The sequence below is a fragment of the Desmodus rotundus genome, chromosome X, assembly GCF_022682495.2.
Source record: "Desmodus rotundus isolate HL8 chromosome X, HLdesRot8A.1, whole genome shotgun sequence".
NCBI classification, from domain to species: Eukaryota; Metazoa; Chordata; class Mammalia; order Chiroptera; family Phyllostomidae; genus Desmodus; species Desmodus rotundus.
This window is the reverse complement of record NC_071400.1, coordinates 81,451,836-81,474,885: the sequence shown is the minus strand read 5'-3', so window position 1 is coordinate 81,474,885 and position 23,050 is coordinate 81,451,836. Positions and strand designations below refer to the sequence as shown.

The 23,050-nt window shown below is 40.1% G+C and overlaps 1 protein-coding gene across 6 annotated transcripts in view; it reads right to left on the bottom strand.

The window, feature by feature from the left end:
* Window positions 1-23,050, bottom strand: part of DMD (dystrophin) — a 1,965,474-nt gene that overhangs the window by 492,630 nt on the left and 1,449,794 nt on the right. For all 6 annotated transcript variants that reach the window (XM_053917632.1, XM_053917633.2, XM_053917631.1 and 3 more), the window contains one exon: window positions 2,265-2,419. In XM_053917632.1, coding sequence (XP_053773607.1) covers window positions 2,265-2,419 — 155 coding nt within the window. The remainder of the gene's footprint in view (window positions 1-2,264; window positions 2,420-23,050) is intronic.

Sequence of the window (23,050 nt, the reverse complement as noted above, 5' to 3'; positions counted from 1 at the left end):
TCATTCAAGACAGACAGGACACTGGAAGAGTAGGGACGAGGGGAAGGGACTGGATTTGAAAGCTATGGAGGCAGTAAATAGCTTTGCAATCGCTTAGCTATCAGGGTTACAAAGAAAGAGTCAAGTAGGAGCTTCTGATTTGGGCAACTGGATGGGTTGTGACAATGTTCACCGGACGAGGGTCATACGAAGAGATGGAGGTGGCATTTGGAGATAAAGGTTGAAAGAGGGCAAAGATGAGTACACTTTGTGTCTATTCAGTTTCAAGTTCCTGAGGGACATTAAAGTGGGAAGAAATCACCAGGATACGCAGGTCTGAAACTCAAGTGATCGTTCGCAGCTGCCAGTGGTATAAAATGGACAGCTATCAGCAGACAGAAACTACGCAAGTGGATGAATTTTCAGAGTATATGAGAGAAAGGAATAGGGAAGAACTCCGGAAGCGTGAGTCAAAATTAACTTGGCAAATGGCACATTCTGTGTGGGCCAACGAAAAATGTAATTCTATTCTACTTTACCCATTAGAGAAATCACGACATCTCTTCTTTAAGTGGTAGCTTTTTTTGGACCAAGTCAAAGAATATACACTGGAAGCCCATCCTCTGAGGAATGCAAAGAACCTTAATAAAGGGATCAAAGAACTGAGAGAGCTGCTTGGAGATTCAAGGAGTGTGAGGATGTGGAGACAGAAGTCTGCCAGAGAGACTGGGTCCATGAGCAAGGCCTCCCCTGAAGCCCTCCTTCTGTACCACGGGCAAGCTTTTCCTTTTAGTCCCTCCTTAGTTTACAAGCCCTAAATCCACCAAGTTAATTTCTGATCTTCATTTGCTTTTCCAAAGAGGCTTCTCTTTGAACAGCAAGTATTTCCCATTGAGATCTGACTACTGACTTTGTGATACCAAATGGTTGCATATAAATACGTCTTCCTGCGCCTACTAGGCCCTCATTGAATTGAAAAGATACTGGGGTCAGCACATGGGGAACACAGAGTCCCAACCTTGCCTTTGAAGAGAGGCCCTCTCTCAACCAGGGTCCTTTGGATAGAGCCGCAAATATAACTCCCCAGCCTCAGGTTGAAGCTTGTTTTCTGTGGTCACCTGAACACCCAGTGTCCAGAATTCAGGACTAGAGTTGCTCTATTCCCCCAGAGTCACTGGCTTTCATCCATTTTCACAGTCGCTGTCACTCTTCAACCTCAAACCCCATTTCAAGATTTACTCGGTCTCTTCACTTCCATATACCAACAGGTCATTACTCCTAAGTTTCTGCTCTTAGTTCAAAATCTGTTTTTGTTCTCTTCCCTCAATGGCAACCTTTTCTTCTCGGGAGAGGACACCTAGCTGACTTCTTCAGTAATTCACATCACCATCTAGGACTCATGTACCTGGCACTGTGGTCTTCCTCATCGTTGTACAGGAGCGATTCCTGCCACTGTTTTCTGACAGAACTAAAACGAGTGCCCGATCATCCCGAAGTGAGCACAGCATGAACAAGCTAGCCCTTCGTTATGCAAAGAGAGTCATCGTTGCACAAATGTTTACCCGTGTCCCATGATCTCACCTGGTTCAGGGTCTGTCAAATAAGAAAGATAGCCTGTATCCTCAGGGAGTTTAGACTAACGTGAATGGCAAACATTAAACAGTTAGTTCCATAAGTCAGGCTTTCATTTACAATTAGGATAAACGTTCATGAGAGGCAAACACAAGGGGTTAAGAGGGTGTAAAAATAGACAGGACCTAGTTTGAGGAGATGCTGTCTCTAAGAGCTGCTCATTTCCATAGATATGTAATGAGAACTGAAGTTATGAGTGATGTTACACCCCACAGATTTATCCACTGGGTGAGTAGGGTGACGCACAATGGCGGCACTACGGACAGCTGTACCTCCAAAGGGACTTCCTCGTCGGTTTAAGGGTGGGGCAGTGTGTGCCATGATGGAACGGAGCGATGTTCCTCTGGGTAGACTCTCAAAGCAGACCGACACATGCGTGATGCCTTTAGTTACAAATCGGTCTTTTGGTGTTGCGTCGTCTCTCAGTTATGCCGCTACCTCCGTGACTGTGGGAACATCATGTTATTTCACCAGGTCCCTCATCTTTAAAATAAGAGGACCTAGGCAAACCTGTGAGTTTTGTTAGTTTTGGCAGTGTGGGTCCTCCCAAGCCCGGCTGAGCCAGACTGGGAAAACCAATCTGCACTGGCCACCCAGTGTCCCCACGCCATCATTACAGCCAACAACAGCTTGCAAAGTGGTGTCGTTCCTACCTTTTCTGAATGCTTGCCCAAGAGGCATTGATGTTCTCTGTTATCATGTGTACTTTTCTGGTATCGTCTGCAGAGTAATCCCGGAGAAGTTTCAGTGCCGAGTCATTTGCGACATCTATGTTTATCTTCCACTGGCGGAGGTCTTTGGCCAACTGCTGCAGATGCATATGGGAGAGAGAATGGATATCAGTTTTCTATGAAATGTCCAACTGGAGTTTCTTTTTTGTCCCCCCCCAAAATTATTTATTGGATGTTTTCCAATTTACAACACATGCTTATTAGTAAACAATGAAAAAAACTGGGGATACATCACCTGTGTAATGCCTTGTGTACTTATCACCCAAAGTCAACTCTCCTTCCGTTACCATGTATTTCACCCCCTTTACCCTTCACTGCCCCTATCCCCCTTCCCTCTGGTAACCGCCATACTGTTGTCTGTGTCTCTGAGTTTCAGTTATATATCCTACGTATGAGTGAAATCACATGTTTCTTGACTTTTTCGGTCTGACTGATTTTGCTTAGCATGATATTCTCAAGAGCCATCCATGTTGTACAAACGACAGTATTTCACCTTTTGTTAGGCTGAGTAGTAGTCCATTGTATATATAGCATTGTACGCTTGAAGCCCATATAATTCCATTAACCAATGTCACTCTAATAAATTTAACTAAAAATGAAAAAAAAAAAACCCTAGTAAAAAATTGTATAAAGATTAAACCTGAAGCCCTGGCTGGTGTGGCTCAGTGGATGGAGTGCTGGCCTGTGAACCAAAAGGTCACAGGTTTGATTCCCAGTCAGGGCACATGCCTGGGTTGCAGGCCAGGTCCCTAAGTCGGGGATGTGTGAGAGGGAACCACATGTTGATGTTTCTCTCCCTCTCTTTCTCCCTCCCTTCTCCTCTCTTTAGAAATGAATAAATAAAATCTTTTAAAAAACAAACAGAAATGCCAAGGGGACTGAGCCAGTCTAAGATTGGTCTCTTAAAAAAAAATTAAATCTAATAATGACTCATAAGTAACTTCTGAATCCTTAGGTCAAGACATGTCTACACGATTGCTTTTAACCTGCCACATGATTTAGTCAATCATGAGAATATAAGCTAATCCACTTTTTGACAAAATGTTTCAAATGCGGCATGTTGAGTAGGAACCGTTATCAGGTATTTCAATTTAGTAGCAAGTAACTGGAAATAAACTGAGCTTAGTTGCTTTTATCAAGGGAGAGGAAAAACTATGAAAATAAGCCCCCATATAATTGTTGAGTACGTGACATATACCAACTATGAACAGAAAGAAATACAGGAAAATACCTCCTGTATTTCTTTCCCCCTTCATTAACTTGTTGAATTGTTTATGTAATTAGTGCCATCTGCTGGCATTCATCGAAAGCTGCACACAGAAAACACTGAACATCAAAGGAACAGTACTGTTATTCTAGTCACAAACTTTTTTGAAGGATCAGTTTATGCGTAATATTTTTAAAAAATAACCTACTTGAAAATTACGATAAAATTACAAATATATAAATCTTGCTAAACCAAATGATCTGTTTTCTTCTTTGTCTTTGGCGATTGAGTAGTATCAAACTGTGTATTTCAGCCCTTGAAATATCATACATCAAAGAAAAAAAATAAACCAGTGAAAAGTTTATCCGGGAGCATAGTAAACCCAAATTTCTATTAAGCATTGCTGTCCATTCATGGAGAATGCTTCTAAGTGTTAAGATATTATTAAATTGCTAAGACAGTTATATCAAATCCAACATGCTGGGTTAAGGCATTGCTAAATAAATAAACAAATAGGAACAAGCAATTCAAACCAGAGAGAGAATAAAACATTTATAAAAAAAGAAAAAGAGCAACCCCTGATGGATTTATGGCTTGGAACCAGCAAAAGACTGGCTCGATCCAACATGGTGACCGATTTCACCTTGCAGTAACCCCTAGCCTCACTGCTGGCTCACTGTCATACTGAACAACACCGTGATCGGAAACGGGAAGCCCTCCTAAGGAGACAACACGGCTGCCTGACCGCTTCCCAGAAGTCTCCTGGAAAAATCCTGCATATTCCTCCCCCTTATCGAATGCCCTACTGCTCGATTAAATGAACCTCATTAAAAGAAATAAATCCCACCAAGAAGGGGCTGCTCTGCCTATGGAGTCGCCTTGCCTCTGCCCCACTCCTTTACTAATAAACTCCTTCTCACTGTAAACTCTAAACAAAAATGAACTTTAAAAAAAATAAAAATACTAGAATGCTAAATCAAGATGGGTCAACTTCACCCATGAAATTAATAAAAAAAATAAAATCCAAAGCTAGAAAGACTGGTAAATCAAGCACACTCGTGCGCTACTGCTGGGAAGGGTATATATTGGGGAAATTCGGCAATACATATCAAGTGATATACTAATCTTCATTCCCGCTTACCCAGTAATCTCACTTTTGGTAATTTGCCCTAATCAAATATGAAAGGAAGATAAATAAATACATCTTTGTTATTAACTAAGAAAAAAGGATAAATAATTTCAATGTTTAATGACAGGACATTAAAATAACATGATGCCTTGGCTGGTGTGGCTCAGTGGATTGAGCAGCGACCTGCAAACTGAAAGGTTGTTGGTTCGATTCCCAGTCAGGGCACATGCCTGGGTTGCAGGCCAGGTCCCCAGTAGGGGGCGCTCAAGAGGCAACCACACATTGAATTTGTGTCCCTCGCTTTCTCCCTCCCTTCCCCTCTCTAAAAATAAATAAATAAAATCTCTAAAAAAATAATGTGACACATCAACCCACTGGACTCCTATGTGGTAAATGTGCCAGGAATCATAAATACCATATAGAATATAATTTCCATGTACACTGTATTTCTCAAATCTGTAACAATACATAGTCATGAGCCAGAAGGGCGACAGAGGAGATTGAAAATAATTGATGTTTCTAAAAAGAGTAATCATTTCTGTTTTAATAACTGTTCTTTTACGTTACTCTGATATTTACATAGTAATACAAATCATATACTAGTGCTTTTAGCATAGTTTTACGATCTGTGGGTAGACTCTTCTTCCTTGAAAATGTATATAATCTGTATGTAATCTGGCATTTCTCAGTTAACTAGAACATCCTGTTCTAGAATCAAGCAAAATAATTGTATTTATTGCATATAGTAAATAGACCCACATAACCAAACTAATACTGAGTAGCTAAAGCCAATATCACTAACTTTTGCTATGAAAGCAAAAGGAGACAGTTTTTAAAGGCTGGATTACAACACAATTAAACTTATCCTTTTGCAATGCTTGCCTTTCCTTATATACTCCTTTTATCAAGCTCTACAGCTCCTATTTTCTACTTTTCAAATCCTCACACTATGCAAAAGCCTTTCTGAGGTGAACAATATACCCCACGGGCTTTCCCTTTCTAGAAGTTTCCTAGGGTAGCGTTAAAGAGAAAACCACACACCTAAGATGGCATCACTTGTGCTAAAGCCCATGATAGAGAACCTAGATTTAATACCTAACCTGATTGCTCTTTCTTCCTCTCCCAGAAATATAATCTTAACCAACCGTCTGTAATTTTCTGGTCAACATCAAAGAAGTAAGCTGTCTTGTGGGCCCTCTCCATTCCCCTCCCCCTATAAAAAGAAGAGGCCATCTGCATGATAAAAATGCTTGCCTGCTGCCTTTTCCCCCAAAAGAAGATGCCCTGTTCAAAAAATAATCCTTTCTTTTCTTTTGTTAATAGCTTCACTGCCCCGCCCTGCTTCCAATAAAAACCTTCCATCCTGTACAACTGCAAGCGTCCTCTGAGATGCGAGATGAGATGCCACCTGATTCATAAATGACTTAATAAAGCCAATTAGATCTTCACATATACTAGGTGGAACTTTGCATTTCTAACAGTACGAAATTACCACTTCTTGACCTCTCATAGTCACTTACGCCAAACCTACAGTGTTATTTGCATTTTAAAGGAATAGCTTATTATCTGTCACCCATTAAATCTCAAATTGGTAGCATAACGATCCACAAAACTTAGACCAATGACTGGGTTACCACTTCCCAAGGCAATTCCTTTGTAAGAAGGATGCAATTGTTAATGAAATACTTCTTATGAACTAATATCACAGTATATATGTATAGATGAGAATATAAAATATAAATTGAAAATGTAACAAATAATTAAAATCATTTATTTTTATCCAGGAAAAGTAAATAATCTTGGAAGCCACCCCTCACTCATTGGTTGCTACTTGAAGTCTGGATATAAGAGGATATATACTCTTCAGTTCTAAATCTACAGATCATAAAACATACCTAAAAGCATGTTTTAAAAGTATGCTAGACTTTTCCAAAGTCTCAAAGGCAATAGCACACTAAAGTTAAATTAGAGACTTCACAGTAAACAAGTAGTAAAAGAGTCAGGCTTGGCTTCAAACCAGAGCTTTTCCATGTACTTCAATGCTTGAAAGGCAAACACATGCAAGATCTCGTTCTTCAGATTTGTATTCATGCTGAGATTTAGATTTTTAGACCTAGCAAAATCTTGCCTGAGTGCTGACCCTCACTGAATACCGCCTAGGTTTTGTGAGACTGTAGGATTAAAAAGAAAAAAACCCACTGACCTTGGCTCACATTGACAGCGCACGGCCCTTATCTAAACTTAAAGGTTGTCAACCGCAGCTTTCTTTCTCTCCCTTCTTAAAGACGTTCACTAGAACAGACCCCGTTTCCTTCCTCCTGCGGTAAAGCGCTGACCACCTTGGGCTTTAACCAAGTGCCATTCCCGCTAGGAACAATGACCTTGACCAGCTTTGCTTACTACTGTGAAATTTACTACTGGGATAACTCCAGACCACAGAAGGAGTGTAAATTCAAAAATACAATAGAATTCACCCACACACTCTTTATTTCTGAATTCCATTTACAAAGGAATACACACTACAGGGAACTGTTTGTGTGATGATCCCGGTGTGTGAAGAAATTTAAAATACTGTGAGCAGTAGCCTCTAAAAAAATAGATGATTTTGCGTGTGTGTGTGTGTGTGTGTGTGTGTTCCATGAAGGATATAAAATGCTAAATCCCCAAAAGACCGTGGCCCCAATCAGGAAAGAAGTATTTTATATTCAAACCCAAGATGCTGCTGCCGCAGACTGTGCTTGGTATGTTAGGCATAAAATGATAGTGCATTATGGCACGACGCGAATTAACAATTTCAAGAATGTTGAGTATTACAAATTTTCAGTTTTAATGTTTGTCTTCTCTTTTTTTTTTTGTTTGTTTATAAGGATTCTTTTTAGGGATATGGACCTTGCATGGGAGAAAACAATGGCGGAAGAGAAAGAGTAGTTAAGAATCCAGGCGACAGAATGAGTCTGCTGGATTTGAATCCTGGCTTGATGGCTTACTAGTTATGTGAGAAATGGAAATCCATTATCCTCTCTGTGCCTCAGTTTCCTCCTTTGTTACAAAAGGTGAATTAACAGTATTTACCTTGAAGGGTTATTATGAGGATTAATTTAGAAAATCCAGGGAAAACACTTAGAATGTTGCCTGGCATATATGAAGCATGAAATAAATATTAGCTATAATCATCATCATTACAACTATAATTACTACTACTACTCGAGTACTACTACTACTGCTGCTACTATTTTTAACGAAGCACATATATTTACCACAGGGTGAACCTCTACTGAACGCAGAGCGAAGGACTTATACTTTTATTGACACTGTCTGTAATGCGGAAGCTCTAAAACGCTCCTTGCCCTGACCGGTGTGGCTCAATAGGTTGTGCATCATCTGCAAAGTGAAAGGTTGCTGGTTCGAGTCCCGGTCAGGGCACATGCCTGGGTTGCAGGGTCCGGTCCTTGGTAGGGGGCGTGCAAGAGGCAACTGATAGATGTTTCTTTTGCACATCAATGTTTCTCTCTTTTTTCCTCCCTTCCCTTCTCTCTAAAAACAAATAAGTAAAATCTTTAAAAATGATTTATTTAAAAAAATAAAAGGCTCCCTTTAATTCAGAAGACACATGTGAGTACATAGACCTATATAATTAAAAATTGAAGGCTGAGCATTAAGTCTTCTTATAAAATATGTCTTGGGATATTCAAATACAAGTGAAATTAACTTTTGCTCCAGGTGAACTAGATTTTTACATTTTTGAATGACTGTGACTCAAAGGCGCTTCGTGAAAGGCAATGCAGATTAATAAAAAGACATCTTTCTAGGAAGTCTTGCTTGGCCAATTTAAAAAAGTCATTAACCTTTTAAGTTGTAGTTTTGTTGTCTGTAAATAGAATGGGGTTCCTTATTCTGCTCATGCCTCAGATTTGTCATGAGGTCAAAATTGAAATCTAAATGAAATTGCTTGAGCCCTGGCTGGTGTAGCTCAGTGGATTGAGTGCAGGCTGCGAATCAAGAGGTCACTGGTTCGATTCCCAGTCAGGGCACATGCCTAGGTTGCAGGCCAGGTCCCCAGTCGGGGGCGTGTGAGAGGCAACCACACATTGATGTTTCTCTCCCTCTCTTTCCCCCTCCTTTCCCCTCTCTCTAAAAATAAATAAATAGAATCTTAAAAAAAATAAATCAAATTGCTTGGAAAATTATAAAATAGGTTCCTAATGTATTTATGGACAGAAAGGTCTACATAGTAGTTTCTCTCACTTTGCATACACGAACTAAGAGATTCATTTAAAAAATGTAGCTCTGTGATCTAGCAGCTAAAAGCCTATTTGCTCTTAGATCCATTTCCGGCCCATCTCCTACTCTCAGGGATCAGAGTTTCCCAAAATTTTTTGCTAGCTGGCCTGCAGGTGGAATCGGCCAGTGAGAGGCCCTGGCAGGAGATGGAGGAACAGAAGGAAAGGTGATACTACGGTGTATCTCCCCCTCTTTCTACGTGGGCAGGATCTCTTTGGTGTCTCCATTTCTCACTGGACAGACCCTCCCTTTGTGGTGTCAGTATCTGCTCTGCAGCCCCCAGAGCGGTCACATTAGCACCAGAGGGCTCCGGGTCCTGGGCTTTGGGAACACCTGTCAGCCCTCCAGCCCTTGAAGTGTAACAGCTTCCTGATGTGGCTAAATTCCAGGTTACCTCTCTATCTCCTACTGGGCTTCTCCCCTCCAGCATCAGCCATGGAACCGTCCTCTGTGTCAAATTCCCTCTGTTTGAAATATCTAGTATGGCTTCTCGACTGGATGCTGATGATATAAACTGAAAGAATTCTCAGAGCAAATGACCCTACCTACAATTACGCGGGAGAAATTCAACATGCTAGTTATGGGACAAAAGGGAAAGTTAATTATCCTCTCTGTGCCTCAGTTTCATAAAATATCAATGTTTTATGAAGCATCCATTCTGCAAAATATCACACTTTACACCTTGCATCCTTCTCCCCAGTCTCAGAGGAAGAGGTGACTCTTGTACTGTGGGACGGGGCTCTGGCATCTGGACACTCATCTGTTCTGGAGCCTCCCACCCACGGACTCCCTCTCTCTCTGTCTTCCTCCACAGCCTTTAAACACGAGTCTCTCCCCCATCGTTAAACAACAACAAAGTCTGCTCTCAATCACTTCCTTTCCCTTCACAGTTCAGTTCCTTAGAAGGCAACCAACTCTTCACTCATTACCTCCACTTGGTTACATTCCCAGAACTGTGTAATTCATCAAAATCAGGTTCTGCCATCGCCGTCCTGCCAAACTGTTCTGATAGAAGCCACCATGGCAAATCAAGATTATTAGCCTCAGTTCTTTACCCTCCCCTATCCGCTTCCCTGCCCTTGACAATGAGCTTGGCCCTATGACTTGCTTTGCCTAATCCTAATGGGGCGTTCATAGAAGAGACACAAGCAGAGGTGTGAAATGGGCTCCTGCAGTGGAGCTGACCCTTCTGCCATCACCAGGAGACAAATGTGCCCTGGGCTAGCCTGCTTATCCCTGCAGAAGGGTGAGTGACTCGTGGACAAGAGCCACCCCAATCGACCTGCAGCCTGAAGCAGTGCCACCCGGGGTGAAGCTGCAAACTCATTTTGAAGTTGATTGTTATGCAGCTTTTTTTGTGAAAATAGTTAACTGGTTCAGGCACTGATGTCTATGGAATGTTTTAGGTTCTCATGTACTTGAGTTGCAGGGTCCGGCATAAATAACACCCCCCACTTTTTTTTTTATTACATAATCCTTTATTACAAAATCATAAGCATGTCATTCTGTAACATAAGGATATCACACTGATGCACACCATAGGACATTTTAGGTAAAATGTTCAAATTAAAACTACAAATTATTACACCCATATTATTACCCTACCAACCACACTCAGGGAGGCATTACTTCTGCTGGACCATGCATTTGCAGCATCTGGTGCTACGGACGGGCTAGTCTGTTCTTTTTGGAGCTCGGCCCCTTCCCTTTGGGTCTCCTCTATGGTCTCTTATGGTTCAAGTTTTTTCTTTTTCTGCCCATTCCTTACATGTGGGTGTTCCCTAAGGTTCCGTCTCAAGGTCATTCTTCTCCTTCTGCAGTTTAAGTTCATCCTCAACTGGAGGAGGAGGTAGGGAGCATAAGTATTTTCCCTTATATTTACATCTTCTGCCTCCATTCCCACTGCCTCTAATTAAGCCCTCGTCATCTCTTGCTTGGACTCTGCAATAAACTTTTTATTGGCTCCCTCCCTGCAATCTCGCAGCAGCTCCTCCATCCGCAGACAGCTGCTAAAGAGATCTTTTTGAAACCACACTGCTCCTGTGTAAAACCTTTCAATGGCACTCTATTACCTACAAGACAAAGTTCCAACTTCTCTTCTTGGATTACACAGCCAGCGAATATATGAGACTTGCCTACAGAATCGCTTTCGCTGCGTGTTATCTCCTTTCTTCCCTCTCCTTTCCTTTTGCCCAGGCCCGTAATTACCCACACGAGAACACAGAAACTCCGAAAGGTTAAGTGACTTGCCGAAGGTGACATGGCTAGTCACTGAAAGAGGCGTCGCAGAAACGCAGGGTTCCTGACTCCAATATTCAGGGTTCAATCTAGTTAAAGAAGATATGCTTCTGTATAAAAGAATTTAAGGAACAGGACTGGGTTGATTATAATTGAACTTTCAAGAGTCTAAAATAATCTCCTTGATGAATACAGCAAGATTGGAAAATTATTGTGTAAAATAAAGTAAGATATTGCCACACAAAGACAGCAGAAAAAACACATATTCAGTTTATTAAAAAAAATCACTAAACAATTTACTTGTAAGTATGAATTAATGTTCTATAAATCTTTATTGGCAAAAAGAAACAGAATTTCTTTCTTGCTCGTGTGAATTCAAGTGACCTATAAAACCTCTTTATGGATTTATAAGAGAAACGTTAAAATATCTGTAAGGAAGCAATTTAAAAGTAAATCCTCTCACCATTAACTTCAAGAGTCATCTGTTAAACTCTGACATTACCAAACAACTGCGTTTCAGGAGGTAACACTACACGGGGGACACTATTTAAGGAACCGGCACTCATTTGCCAGTTTCCTGGAAATGCTTGATCTTTTCAAGAGCATTGAGGACTACATACTCAAGTTGTTACTTTTTTGTCCTTTCAACAATGACTACAAGCCGAGAGCAGGCTAGTAAATGTGCTATTGGCCAACCCATTAGAGTTCCATTATTTTCTGTCTTACATGGCTTCATGTAATGAATTTGTATAATTAAACTAATGGCATACAATTTATTTCCCCCCCTCTTTACTTTCAGGCCCCATTTCTCTTCCAGCTTCTTTGGAATAAGTTTTGTAACAGAATGCAGGGAGGAGGGCCCTCCGAGTGCTTCATTACCTTAATTTCATTATGACATTTTGGAAAGCGCTCTCTTTTTCTGGCCTCTCACATTAATTTGTGGAGTTTATTAAAAGGCGTAAGCAGCGCTGTAATTAACAAATCACCCCGCTACCCCTGGCATCTAAGAGCGGTCTGGTTGAGAGGGCGTGGAAATGACTCCAGAGAGAATGCCAGAGGACAGAACCCCAGAAAGTGCCATTTCCTGGAGTATTCTTGAGACCCCACTAAATCTACTCTGGTAGATTTCATTATTATTCGCAAACATTCAGTCTCTTTTCATGCCAGAGGATTATACATCTCTGCCCCATTGAATCAGGGAAGGCAATGTAACTGATTTTGGCTACTTGCCACTTCCAGGCAGAAGGCTTAAGAACTAATGGCATTATCCACTATGTTCCCTGCCTCTTTGATCATGAAATTATGATTAAGATGCAGCTGTCATCGGCCATGGTCCCTGAGTGACTAAGTTAAGTGGAGATCCTTTGTGAATCTACCAGGGGCATGTGACATGAACAAAATACAAATTTTGTGTTAGGCCTCTAGCTCTGGGGATTGCATATTACTGTGGCGTAAGTTAGCCTATCCTGATGGGCATCCCTACTCAGGTGTGACCCTGTCTCATAGAGTAGGCTGATTCTACAATCTCCAGACATTTTGGAATCAGGGCCAAGGATAGAATAAGCTAGTACAATGTCACCTAAAAAAAATAGGTCCTGTTGCTAATCAATGTTAAGAAACTATGTTTCTAAAGCATTGTATAAATTTGAAGAAACAAGAAACAAATCTGTAGTCTTAATGACATGTACACATACCTTTTCAATGAAACTTTATTAAAATATAATTTGCATACCATAAAATTCACCTATTTAGAGCAGGGGTGTCAAACTCATTTTCACCTGGGGCCACATCAGCCTCGGTTGCCTTCAAAGGGCCGACTATAACTTTAGGACTGTGTACATGTAACTACTCCTTAACGGTTAAGCGAGGGCTCGGTGTTGCCGCCGGGTAGAAGCAAGGTTCCAGGTTGGATAAAATAAGGTGGAGGGCTGGGTCTGGCCCGCAGGCCTTGTGTTTGCCATCTGTGATTTAGAGTATATAATTTAGTTGCTTTTAGTATGTTCCCGAAGTTCTGAAGCTTTCAACACAATCGAATTTTGAAACATTTTCTTCATCCCGAGAGAAACCCCATACCCATTATCAGTCACTTTCCATTGTCCATTCTCTCTCCCCAGCCTTCACAGGATATTTATGTAAATGGATTTGTAAAATATGTGGTCTCTGGTGACTGACTTCTTTCATGTAGCATAATGCTTTGGTGATTCACCCATGTTATAGCAGTACTTTATTTATTTTCATTGTCAAATAATATCCCATTGTTGGATATAGCACATTTTTTACCCATTCATTAGTTGAAGGTATTTGGGTTATCCTACTTTTTGACTATTATAAATAATGCTGCTATAAACATCTGTATAAAGGTCTCGCATAGACATATGTTTCCATTTCTCTTGAGTGAAGCACTTTTACTTTATATAGTAATTCCATGTTCAATATCTGCAGGAACGGCCAAACTTTATTCCAAAGTGGTTGCATCATTTTATATGTGCGCCAGCAATGCATGAGGGTTCCAATTATTCCACATCCTTGTCAACATTCATCATTGTCTTTTTAAAAATTTTAAGCATCCTAGCGTGAGCATAAACTGGTACCTCACTGTGGTTTGCATTTGTTGTTTTCCTGATGACTAATGATGTTGACCATCTTTTCATATGCTCATAGGCCATTGGTACATCTTCTTTGCAGAAGTGTCTATTAAAATCCTTGGCTGATTTGTAATTGGGTCATTTATCTTTTTTGTTGTTCAACTGTAAGAGCTCTTCATGTACTCTGGATACAAGCCCCTTGTCAGATATATTCTACGCAAATATTTCCCCCATTCTCTGGGTTGTCTGTTTACTTTCATTATGATATTATTTGCAGCACGATTGTTTTGAATTTCGATGAAGTCCAGTTTATGCACGTCTTTCTTTTGGTGTCATATCTAGAAAACACTGCCCAGCTCATTGTACTCCTGTGTAATCTTACAAGATTTTAAGTTACATTCTTATATTTAGCTCTTTGATTCATTTTTGAGTTAACTTCTGTGTATGGTGTGGGGTGGGGCCACACTTCATTATTTTGTATGTGGATACTCAGTTATCAAAGCCTGAGGTTTTGTGGACTGTTCCTTTCCTATCGAATTGCCTTGGCGCTCTTTTCAAAAATCAATTTACCCTAAGTGCAAGGACTTCCCATTTTATTTTTCTGTATGTCTGTCTGCACGTCAGCACCACACGGTCCTGAGGCGGTAGCTCGGCAGTGAGTTTTACAATTGCGAATTGTGGGTCCTCCAACGACGATCTTTTCTCCAGGTTGTTTTGGCTATTCTTTGTCCCTTGCATTTTATTATGGACTTTATGATCCACTTGTCAATTTCTGCCGAAAAGCCAGCAAGGACTTTAGTAAGAATTGTGCATAATCTATAGATTGATTTGGGGATACCGCTATTGTAACTATATGAAATCTTTTGATCCGGGAGCATGGGACATTTTCCCATTTATTTAGCTCTTCCCTGATTTCTTTCACCAGAGCTTTAGTCGGCAGTGTCCAAGTCCTGCATTTGTCTCATTCCTAAGTAGTTCATGTTTTTATGTCACTATAAATGAAGTAGTTTTCTAAATTTCATTTTTCGGATTATTCTTTACTAGGGTATAGAAGAACAAGTGATTTCTGTATTTTGATCTTGCATCCTGCAAATTTGCTGAATTAATTTATTACTGCTAATACTATTTAATGTGTTCCTTGGGCTTTTCTATAGATGAGATCATGTCATCCACCAACAGATACAGTTTTGCTTCTTCCGGGAAGGAAGAAGTAAAGCTCCTTCTATTTATCTTCTTGCCCACTTGCCAGGCCCGAACTTCCAGTAAAGTGGTAAATATAAGCAGCGAGAGCAGGCATCCTTACCTCGTTCCTGATGGGAGGGGAAAGCATTCTGGCTTTGCCCTGCCATCAGTTGCAGGTTTTTCTCCAATGCACGTTCGCAGGTTGAAGGCATCTCCTGCTTTATGTCCCTAGGACCGTCGTGAAACAACACAACAGACTGGGTGGGTTGAAACAACAGAATTTATTGTCTCAAGGTTCTGCAGGTTAGATCCCAAATCAAGGTGTCAGCAGGTTGTGCTCCCCCTGAAATGCCTTCTTTCTAGCTTCCGGTGGTGGCTGTCAATCTGTGGGGCTCCTTGACTTGAAGCTGCATCCCTCTAATGTTTGCTTCTCTTGTCACGTGATGTTTTCCATGTGGTCGGTGTCTTTCCCTGACATCCTTCTGTCTGTGTAGGCCTCTTTTCTCCTTCATATAAGGACACCAGTCACACTGGATTATGGGCCCACCAGACTCCTGTATGACTTCATCTTAACCTGACATCTGCAAAGACCTCACTTCCAAATATGGGCACATTCACAGGCACCAGGGTTTGGGCCTTCAACGCTTCTTCTAATCTCAGGGGACACCACGCAACCTAAAACACATTTTATTCCTAATCTGTGGAGTGTCTTTTATCATAAAATGGTTTGGGACTGTGTCAAATGCTTTTTCTGGAACTACGGAGATGACCATATGGTTTTTGTCCTTTATTCTATGGATATGGTACATTACCTTGATTAAATTGTGTATGTTAAAGCAACCTTGTATTTCTGAAATAATCCTGACTTGATTATGGTATAAAAGCCTTTTCCTATGTTGCTGTACTGGGTTTGATAGCATTTTCTTGAGATTTTCTGAGTCTGCATTCACAAGGCATATTGGTTTGTGGTTTTTGTTTTCCTGTGATATCTCTGATTGTGAAATATTTCCTGTTCTAATTTTTGGAAGAGTTTGTGAAAGACTGGTATTAGTTCTTTATGTGTTTCGTAGAATTCATCAATGAAACCATCTAGGCCTCGGTCTCTCCTTGGGAAAAGTATAAATTACTGATTCAATTTCTTTACTCGTTAAGGTCTATGCAGACTTCCTGCTTCTTCCATCTATAATATCCTCCTATAATTGTTTTATTTCTTAGGTGAGCACTTATGTATCCTCTTTTATTTCTAGGATTTGTAATCTGAGCCTTCTGTTTCTTTTTTCCTTAGTCAGTCTAGCAGAATTGTAAATTGTTGATCTTTTCAAATAACCAACTTCTGGTTTTATTGATTTTTTCTGTTTTTCTTTTCTCTATTTCACTGATGTGATGTAACCTTTTTTACTTCCTTCTGCTTCTTTTAGATTTCATGTTCTCTTTTTTCCCCTAGTTTCTTAAGTTGGAAGGTTGGGTTAGTCAGCTGAGATCTTCTTTTTTAATATAGGTATTTAAAGATATAAATTTCACTCCCAGCATGGCATTAGTTGCATCCCATAAGTTTCCTGACATTGTATATTTATTTCCATTCATCTTACAGTGTTTTTGCATTTCCTCTGTGATTTCTTCTTTGAACTATTGGTTATTTAATAGTGTGTTGTATTATTTTCTTATGTTTGTAAATTTCCCATATTTACTTTTGTTATTGAGTTTTACTTTCATTCAATTATGGTCAGAGAAACCACATTGTATGATTTTGATCCTTCTATATATACTGAGATTTGTGTTATGGCCTAGCATATGGTCTAGCCAGGAGAATTTTTCAGGTGTGATGGAGAAGAACGTGTATTCTGTTATTGGGTGGAGTGCTCTATATGGCGCTGTTAGTTCATAGTGGGTTTCCAAGTCTCCTATTTCCTTGTTGATCTTCTGCCTTGTTGCTCTATCTTTATGAAAGGTAGGGTATTGAAGTCCCCATTCTGCTGAAATTTTATTTCTCCCCTCAGTTCTGTTAACTTTTACCTCATTCATTTTTCTTAATGCTTCTTTTTCTTTTCCTCAGAGTGGAATTATGATCTGTCCTCAAGTTTGCCGATTCTTCTGCTACCTTAAGTCTGATGTTGAGCCCGTCCAGTGAAAATTCCATTTGTTACATGCTTTTAAACTCCAGAATCTCTCTTTGGTCCTTGTTTATAATTTATATCTCTTTATTGATATTCTCCACTTGGTAAGGCATGCACGCTAGCCTTCCAGATCTCCCAGGAATCTGTCAGAGCTTTTCAAATTCCCCTGAAGACATCTCATTCCCCAGGTCTTCCTTTTAAGCTTTTCTCCAGACCCTGATTATCTCCACTGGTAACACAGCCTCAGACAGCCTCTGTTTCAACTGCTGCTGCTGCTGGTTTTGCATAAACACTCTGGGGATAGGCGTTCTCCCCTGGAGACAGTTCAGAGTCAGGTCGAATGACAAAGCTTTGTGTATAGGTTTCTCCTACAGAGGGGCAGCCGGATCACAGCATGATAATATTCTGGGTAAAATGGGTGTTTTTGAGGAACTCCAGTCCTGGTCTTCCCTCTCTGGTGGCTGCAAGGCTGCTGACTCTCCAGCATACTCTGTAGCTGGGGCACAGTGATGGGAATAGGTCACGTGAAAGAGCCTCGAACCCCGCTGTTCTTCTGGAAGTGCTGCAGGTTACATATTGTTGCCAACCGTGGTTACTTTTCAGAGTGCAGAAAGGGCAATTCTGACAATATTCACAATTCGTTGCCTTTGTGAAGGAGCACGTTTACGGAGCGGCCACATTCTATTTTCAAGCATGGAACGAGTTACACCGGGAAAAGGCGCAATATGGTGCGATTCAAGCATAACACTGTTTAAGTCTCGGAGACTCTCTATTACATATTTATACAGTGTAGCAGGAGCCGGGGAGACTACTCATTACTTCCTGTGCTCTATCGGTGATGTAGGAAGTGCTCTGTATGCTTTGAGAAGTTGAATAGCTTTATACCTACTTGGGGAGGAAAAGTGCTATTAGGTTATTGATTCTTTCTCCTTAATCACGTGGAAGCTTTAGGGGGAAACAAAGGGGAATAAAGAAAATGCATGAAGAAATGGCAGGTCCCAGCAAGAAGATTTCTGATACTGCGCTTATTATTGTATCAGAAATGCAAAACCTGAAATGCCAGTGTGGGTCAATTTGCTGATTGAATTTTGCGCAGTCTGAAAGTAAACAAAAGATGTGTAAGAGGAATTCAGCCTCCGTAACCGTACATATCCTTATGACGGATAAGGGTATTATCTAATACCACTCACTCCCTCTCCCCCCACAAATAATTCAAACTATAAGGCTCTACTTCCATACTTGAAAAAGAACTTTCTCTGATTAGTCCCTTCCTGGTAAAATAATTTGAGATCCTCATATAGCTACCATATTTATTATATATAACAAGTTCAACTTCTTTAATTAGTTATGTGATTACAGTGTATCTAGGTTTCGAATTCCCTAAAGAATGTCTTCAAAACACAGCTCTTTTGTAGCCTTGGGTGTGTTTATTTAATAATGGGATGAATTATTGGAGTTCTTGCCTCAGATAGCTTCACATATTATATAGCCAAATCAGCTAGGCTCCGAGAAGATTCCACCTCTCCATCGAATTCATGGACTCTTAGCTCGGCAAGCACACAAGAACTAATGCTGTCACGTTTGAAAAGCTTTTATGCTGAATTTGACACAAAAGCAATCACAAAGCAGACAAAAAGGAATTTTTCTTTCCAAAGCTAAAAGAGAAAAAAAGAAATGAAAACTCTGCGCCTTGCTAAATCTCTCTTGACACTGGAAAAAGATGTTTAAAATCACCAAGAAATAATTTTTCCAAGAGTTCATTGCCAAGTGTGGAGCAATCTTTATAGTCTGGGGAAGAGGTTGTGGAGTCAACCAAGGTACAGCCCAGTGATGCCAACTGCTGGGGGTTTTAGGTGCCGGTGGCCCGTCACCATGCCCCTTATGAAGGTTAAGTGGCATCATGTCTCATAGGGTTCTGTCAGAGCTACTGGCAGGGATTTTGATTAGGACAGAAATACTGTGTGATTTTCCCTCATTGGTGCCTTTCCGTCTCAAAAGAGCGTTACTGGTTTACCAGGGTCACAGATAAGACCAAGTGAAGCCACACGGTTGACAAAATCAACTACTTACTTTATGCTTTTGTTTCCAAAAAAAACCTAAGGGCTATATCAGAAAAGAAAGTAAACATATATTATGGGCCCCTTTTAATGATCTACTCCTCAATCATTGACACAATAGGCCATCGAGAGTCTGTTCTTTGACCAAATCTAAACTCTCCAGTTGTGATTTCCTTGCATTTTTCCCACACTTTCTTCTTTTTTAAAAATAATTCTTTAAAATTTATATATATTTTTGAGAGAGAGAGAGAGAGAGAGAGAGAGAGAAACACATCTATTTGCTATTTCACTTATTCGTCAATTCTTTGGTTGATTCTTATATGTGCCCTGAGTGGGGACAGAACCTGCAACCTTAGCGTATAGGGACGATGCTCCAACCAACTGAGCTACCCGGCCAGGGCATCCTTTCCGTGCTTTCAGGATGGACTTTTCTCAGATGCCATCTCAGATTTGATTTCTATTTTGTGAAGAGTTTGTTATTGTTTCCATTTTTTCTCCATTATTTTTTCTAACTCAGAGAGGAGGTTATCTAAATGGCCAATGAATAAGAAATGGTTAAAGATGGGACTCATAAAATATGACAAAGAATTAAAAATGATAACTATTAAAAGTTACGCAGCAACATATATATTTTGGCAATAATCCTTCAAAATCAGAAATCCAAATTTTATCTATATCATGAAGACAATTAAAATATGTAGATAAGAAATGGAAGAGATTAGAGATAAATATTAGCAATTATGAACACTAAAATATCAGAATTGTAGGTGATTTTTTTTTCTTTATTTCAGGTTAGACGATTGGTTTAAATTTTCAAAGACTATAATGTGGCTGGTGGTTGTCTTTGTGACAGCATGGATGGAACTGGAGAGCATTATGCTGAGTGAGAGAAGACAGGTGGTGAAAGACAAATACCATATGATCTCACCTTTAACTGGAACCTAATCAACAAAACAAACAAACAAGCAAAATAGAAGTAGAGACATGGAAATAAAGAACAAACTGACAGTGACCAGAGGGGAGGGGGGAGGGAGGTAGTGGGAAAAGGAGGGGTCAGATCAGGAAACATATAAAGAACTCATGGACAAAGACAAGGTGGGGAGGACTGAAAGTGAGAGGTGGGGAGTGGGTCAACCATAACTGGACAACAATAAAAAAGGAGCCCTGGCTGGTGTGACTCAGTGGATTGAGTGCCAGACGGTGAACCAAAGGGTTGCCAGTTCAATTCCCAGTCAGGGCACATGCCTGGGTTGTGGGCCAGGTCCCCAGTAGGGGGTATACAAGAGGCAACCACACACTGATGTTTCTCTCCCTCTCTTTCACCCTCCCTTCTCCTCTCTCTGGCAATGAATAAATAAAATCTAAAAAAAGAAAAAGGAAAGAAATAAGGAGCATGAAAAAATAAAAATAAATAAAGTTCAAAAAACCCATTTCATGGTGACACTGAGGACCGTCGTCAGTGACGCAGGGGAGGCTGGCTGCCGTAATCACAGCTCCCCAACTCTGTAGACAGAGCCTGATGATGGCCTCACCAGGGTCACTGGCTCTCCTGCTAATCATAGGCACAAAGACTCGGAAAGAATTCATGGAGCAAAAAGATCTGTGTTCAATCAGTCAATGTCCCTTTATGTCTATGTTCACATTGTCTTCTAAAAGAAGATTGTAAGTGATAAGCCAGCTAATATCATTAGCAGTGACAACATATTAGACATGAAGTCCAGACCTCCATTTTATAGGCTGACTTTTATAAGAATTAAAAGTAGCAGTTTCATTAAAAATGGAATCCAATTTCAATGAGGTTTTTAGTTTTTCACACTATAACGGACTATGAAAACTTCTCCCTAGTATAGTATTTCATTGCTTTTATTTTCCACCTGTTGTCTCATCAGTAATATAATCTCATCTAATAATTCATAATTACAGGTGTCTCCCTTTCTAATTCTTGTGGTATTTCTTGATCTGTTTTACCCGCGTGGACAATGGGGAGAAGAGACAACCTGTGAGCATCATTTACAAGAGTAACTGCTATGTACTCACATCCTAGCTCTGCTACTTGTGAGAGGTGTTACTGAACTTCTCTAGGCTTCAGCTTTCTTACCTGTAAACTGGGAAAAATAATAGTACTTTTCATGGAAGGTTTGTGAGAGCATGAAATAAGCCAATTTATGCAAAGTAAATAGGGGTTTTTGACAAATAGCAAGTAAGTACTCACTAAATGTTAGTATCCGCATTAGAATTACTCTTGGATTTAGCATATGTCATTGAGGAAGTGACAGGAAAATTACAGCTTTGGTCATCCTTATCTGTATCATGAACTTACATTGAAATTGCAGCAATATGTATGATTAAATCCCTCACACAAACAAAAACATTAGTTTCCATAGAGAACGGCTGAGCCATTTTTCTGATGTACTTTTGGCCTGACTATTCAAAAGCAAATGTTTAATCTCAAAAGTTTCACAAAGACAGCAACTGTAATACAATCTTGTCTTTGTTTTAGATGTTTAAAACATCTTGCTTGCTTTGACAGTGAAATTTGGTTCTTCTCCTTCCATATTTTCTTTTGCAGTTCTTTCTGTCTCTTATGTAAAGCTCCTTGCATTTCTGAGAGCTACTAAATCCTAATCATTCTTGCTATCGCTTTAGGGTTCTCAAAGGTTTTAAGATGATTATTTCTCATTTGCCAACTTCCAGAGTCTTCTTACCCTAATCAAATCTGTCACTGTATGCCTCTTATCTCTCCTTCCCCTCATCTAAGTCAACAGTCCCGTACAAACTCCTTTCCCTTGTTAATTCCTCCTCACCCGTTATCCACCTTATTCCGTGACTTGCTAGATTCATAGACTCCTGCACTTTTTGAGAGGAGAAAGGAATAGCATGACATACTGAGAACCTTGTGGATAAGACCAGAGCCTTTAAGTATAACCATATAGGTTCTATATTTCACATAGTCAGACCAGGAGTTGGGAACATCATCACAAGACATTCCTAACTCATCTATGTTGATCCAAGTGAGAAAATCTTAGTGGTAACTAGTGTCTCATGAAAGAATACATTTTTATTTGGTCTACATGTTGCCTCCAAATGAAGTAACGATACGTCTGTAAAATCCTATGTGACCTTCTAACATTCTTGCCATGTAAATAAACACCTTGTCCTCATGGTAGTTCAGGTTCTTTGGAAAAGTAGATATGGCAGAGACTACAAGTTCACTAGCTCATGATTCCCATTTACTCTTCCTGAAGTTAAACTGGGAACAAGGTTTGCTCAACAGGATGTGGGTGGAAGCGATGTATACGATCTCCAGCCCCAGTCATTCAACCCCATGGATTCCACAGTTTGTCTTCTTCTCCTCCACGGACCTGGGGCAGCTGTGAGTTTAGAAAGCTAGTTTCATGAAACTGGAACAGCCTGGATCTCCACATGACCCTTTGCGGGACAGCTCCTGAGAAGAGCTGTTCAACCTCTACTGGACTATGAGACAACCAAGCAATTAGCCTTTACTGTATTAAGCTATTGAGACTTCAGGGTTTCTTGTTCGAATGAACTTAGTGTAAGTACATACGCTATAAAGCTTAGCATAGTTAAACACTGACTAATTTAGAAGCAGAAGCCACTTCATCCAAAAAAATGATATGACTTTTTTTCTCAGAGGACATAGTTAATCTGAGATTCAGATGTCTGTTTAGCAGAAGGCCTTTTTCTGCCAGAAAAAAAATATCTATAGAGGGTTTTGATCAAATACTCAGTCTGATCAAGTTCCCACCAATAGCACTCCCTTGTCTAAAATTTCCTAAAGGCTACCCTTTGTTTAATATTTAAGGGTTTTCCAAACTGACCCACAAATACAAGATTTGAAATAATTAAATGCTTGTAAAGTGCTATGTATAGTGCTTGATAAAACACAGTCAAACA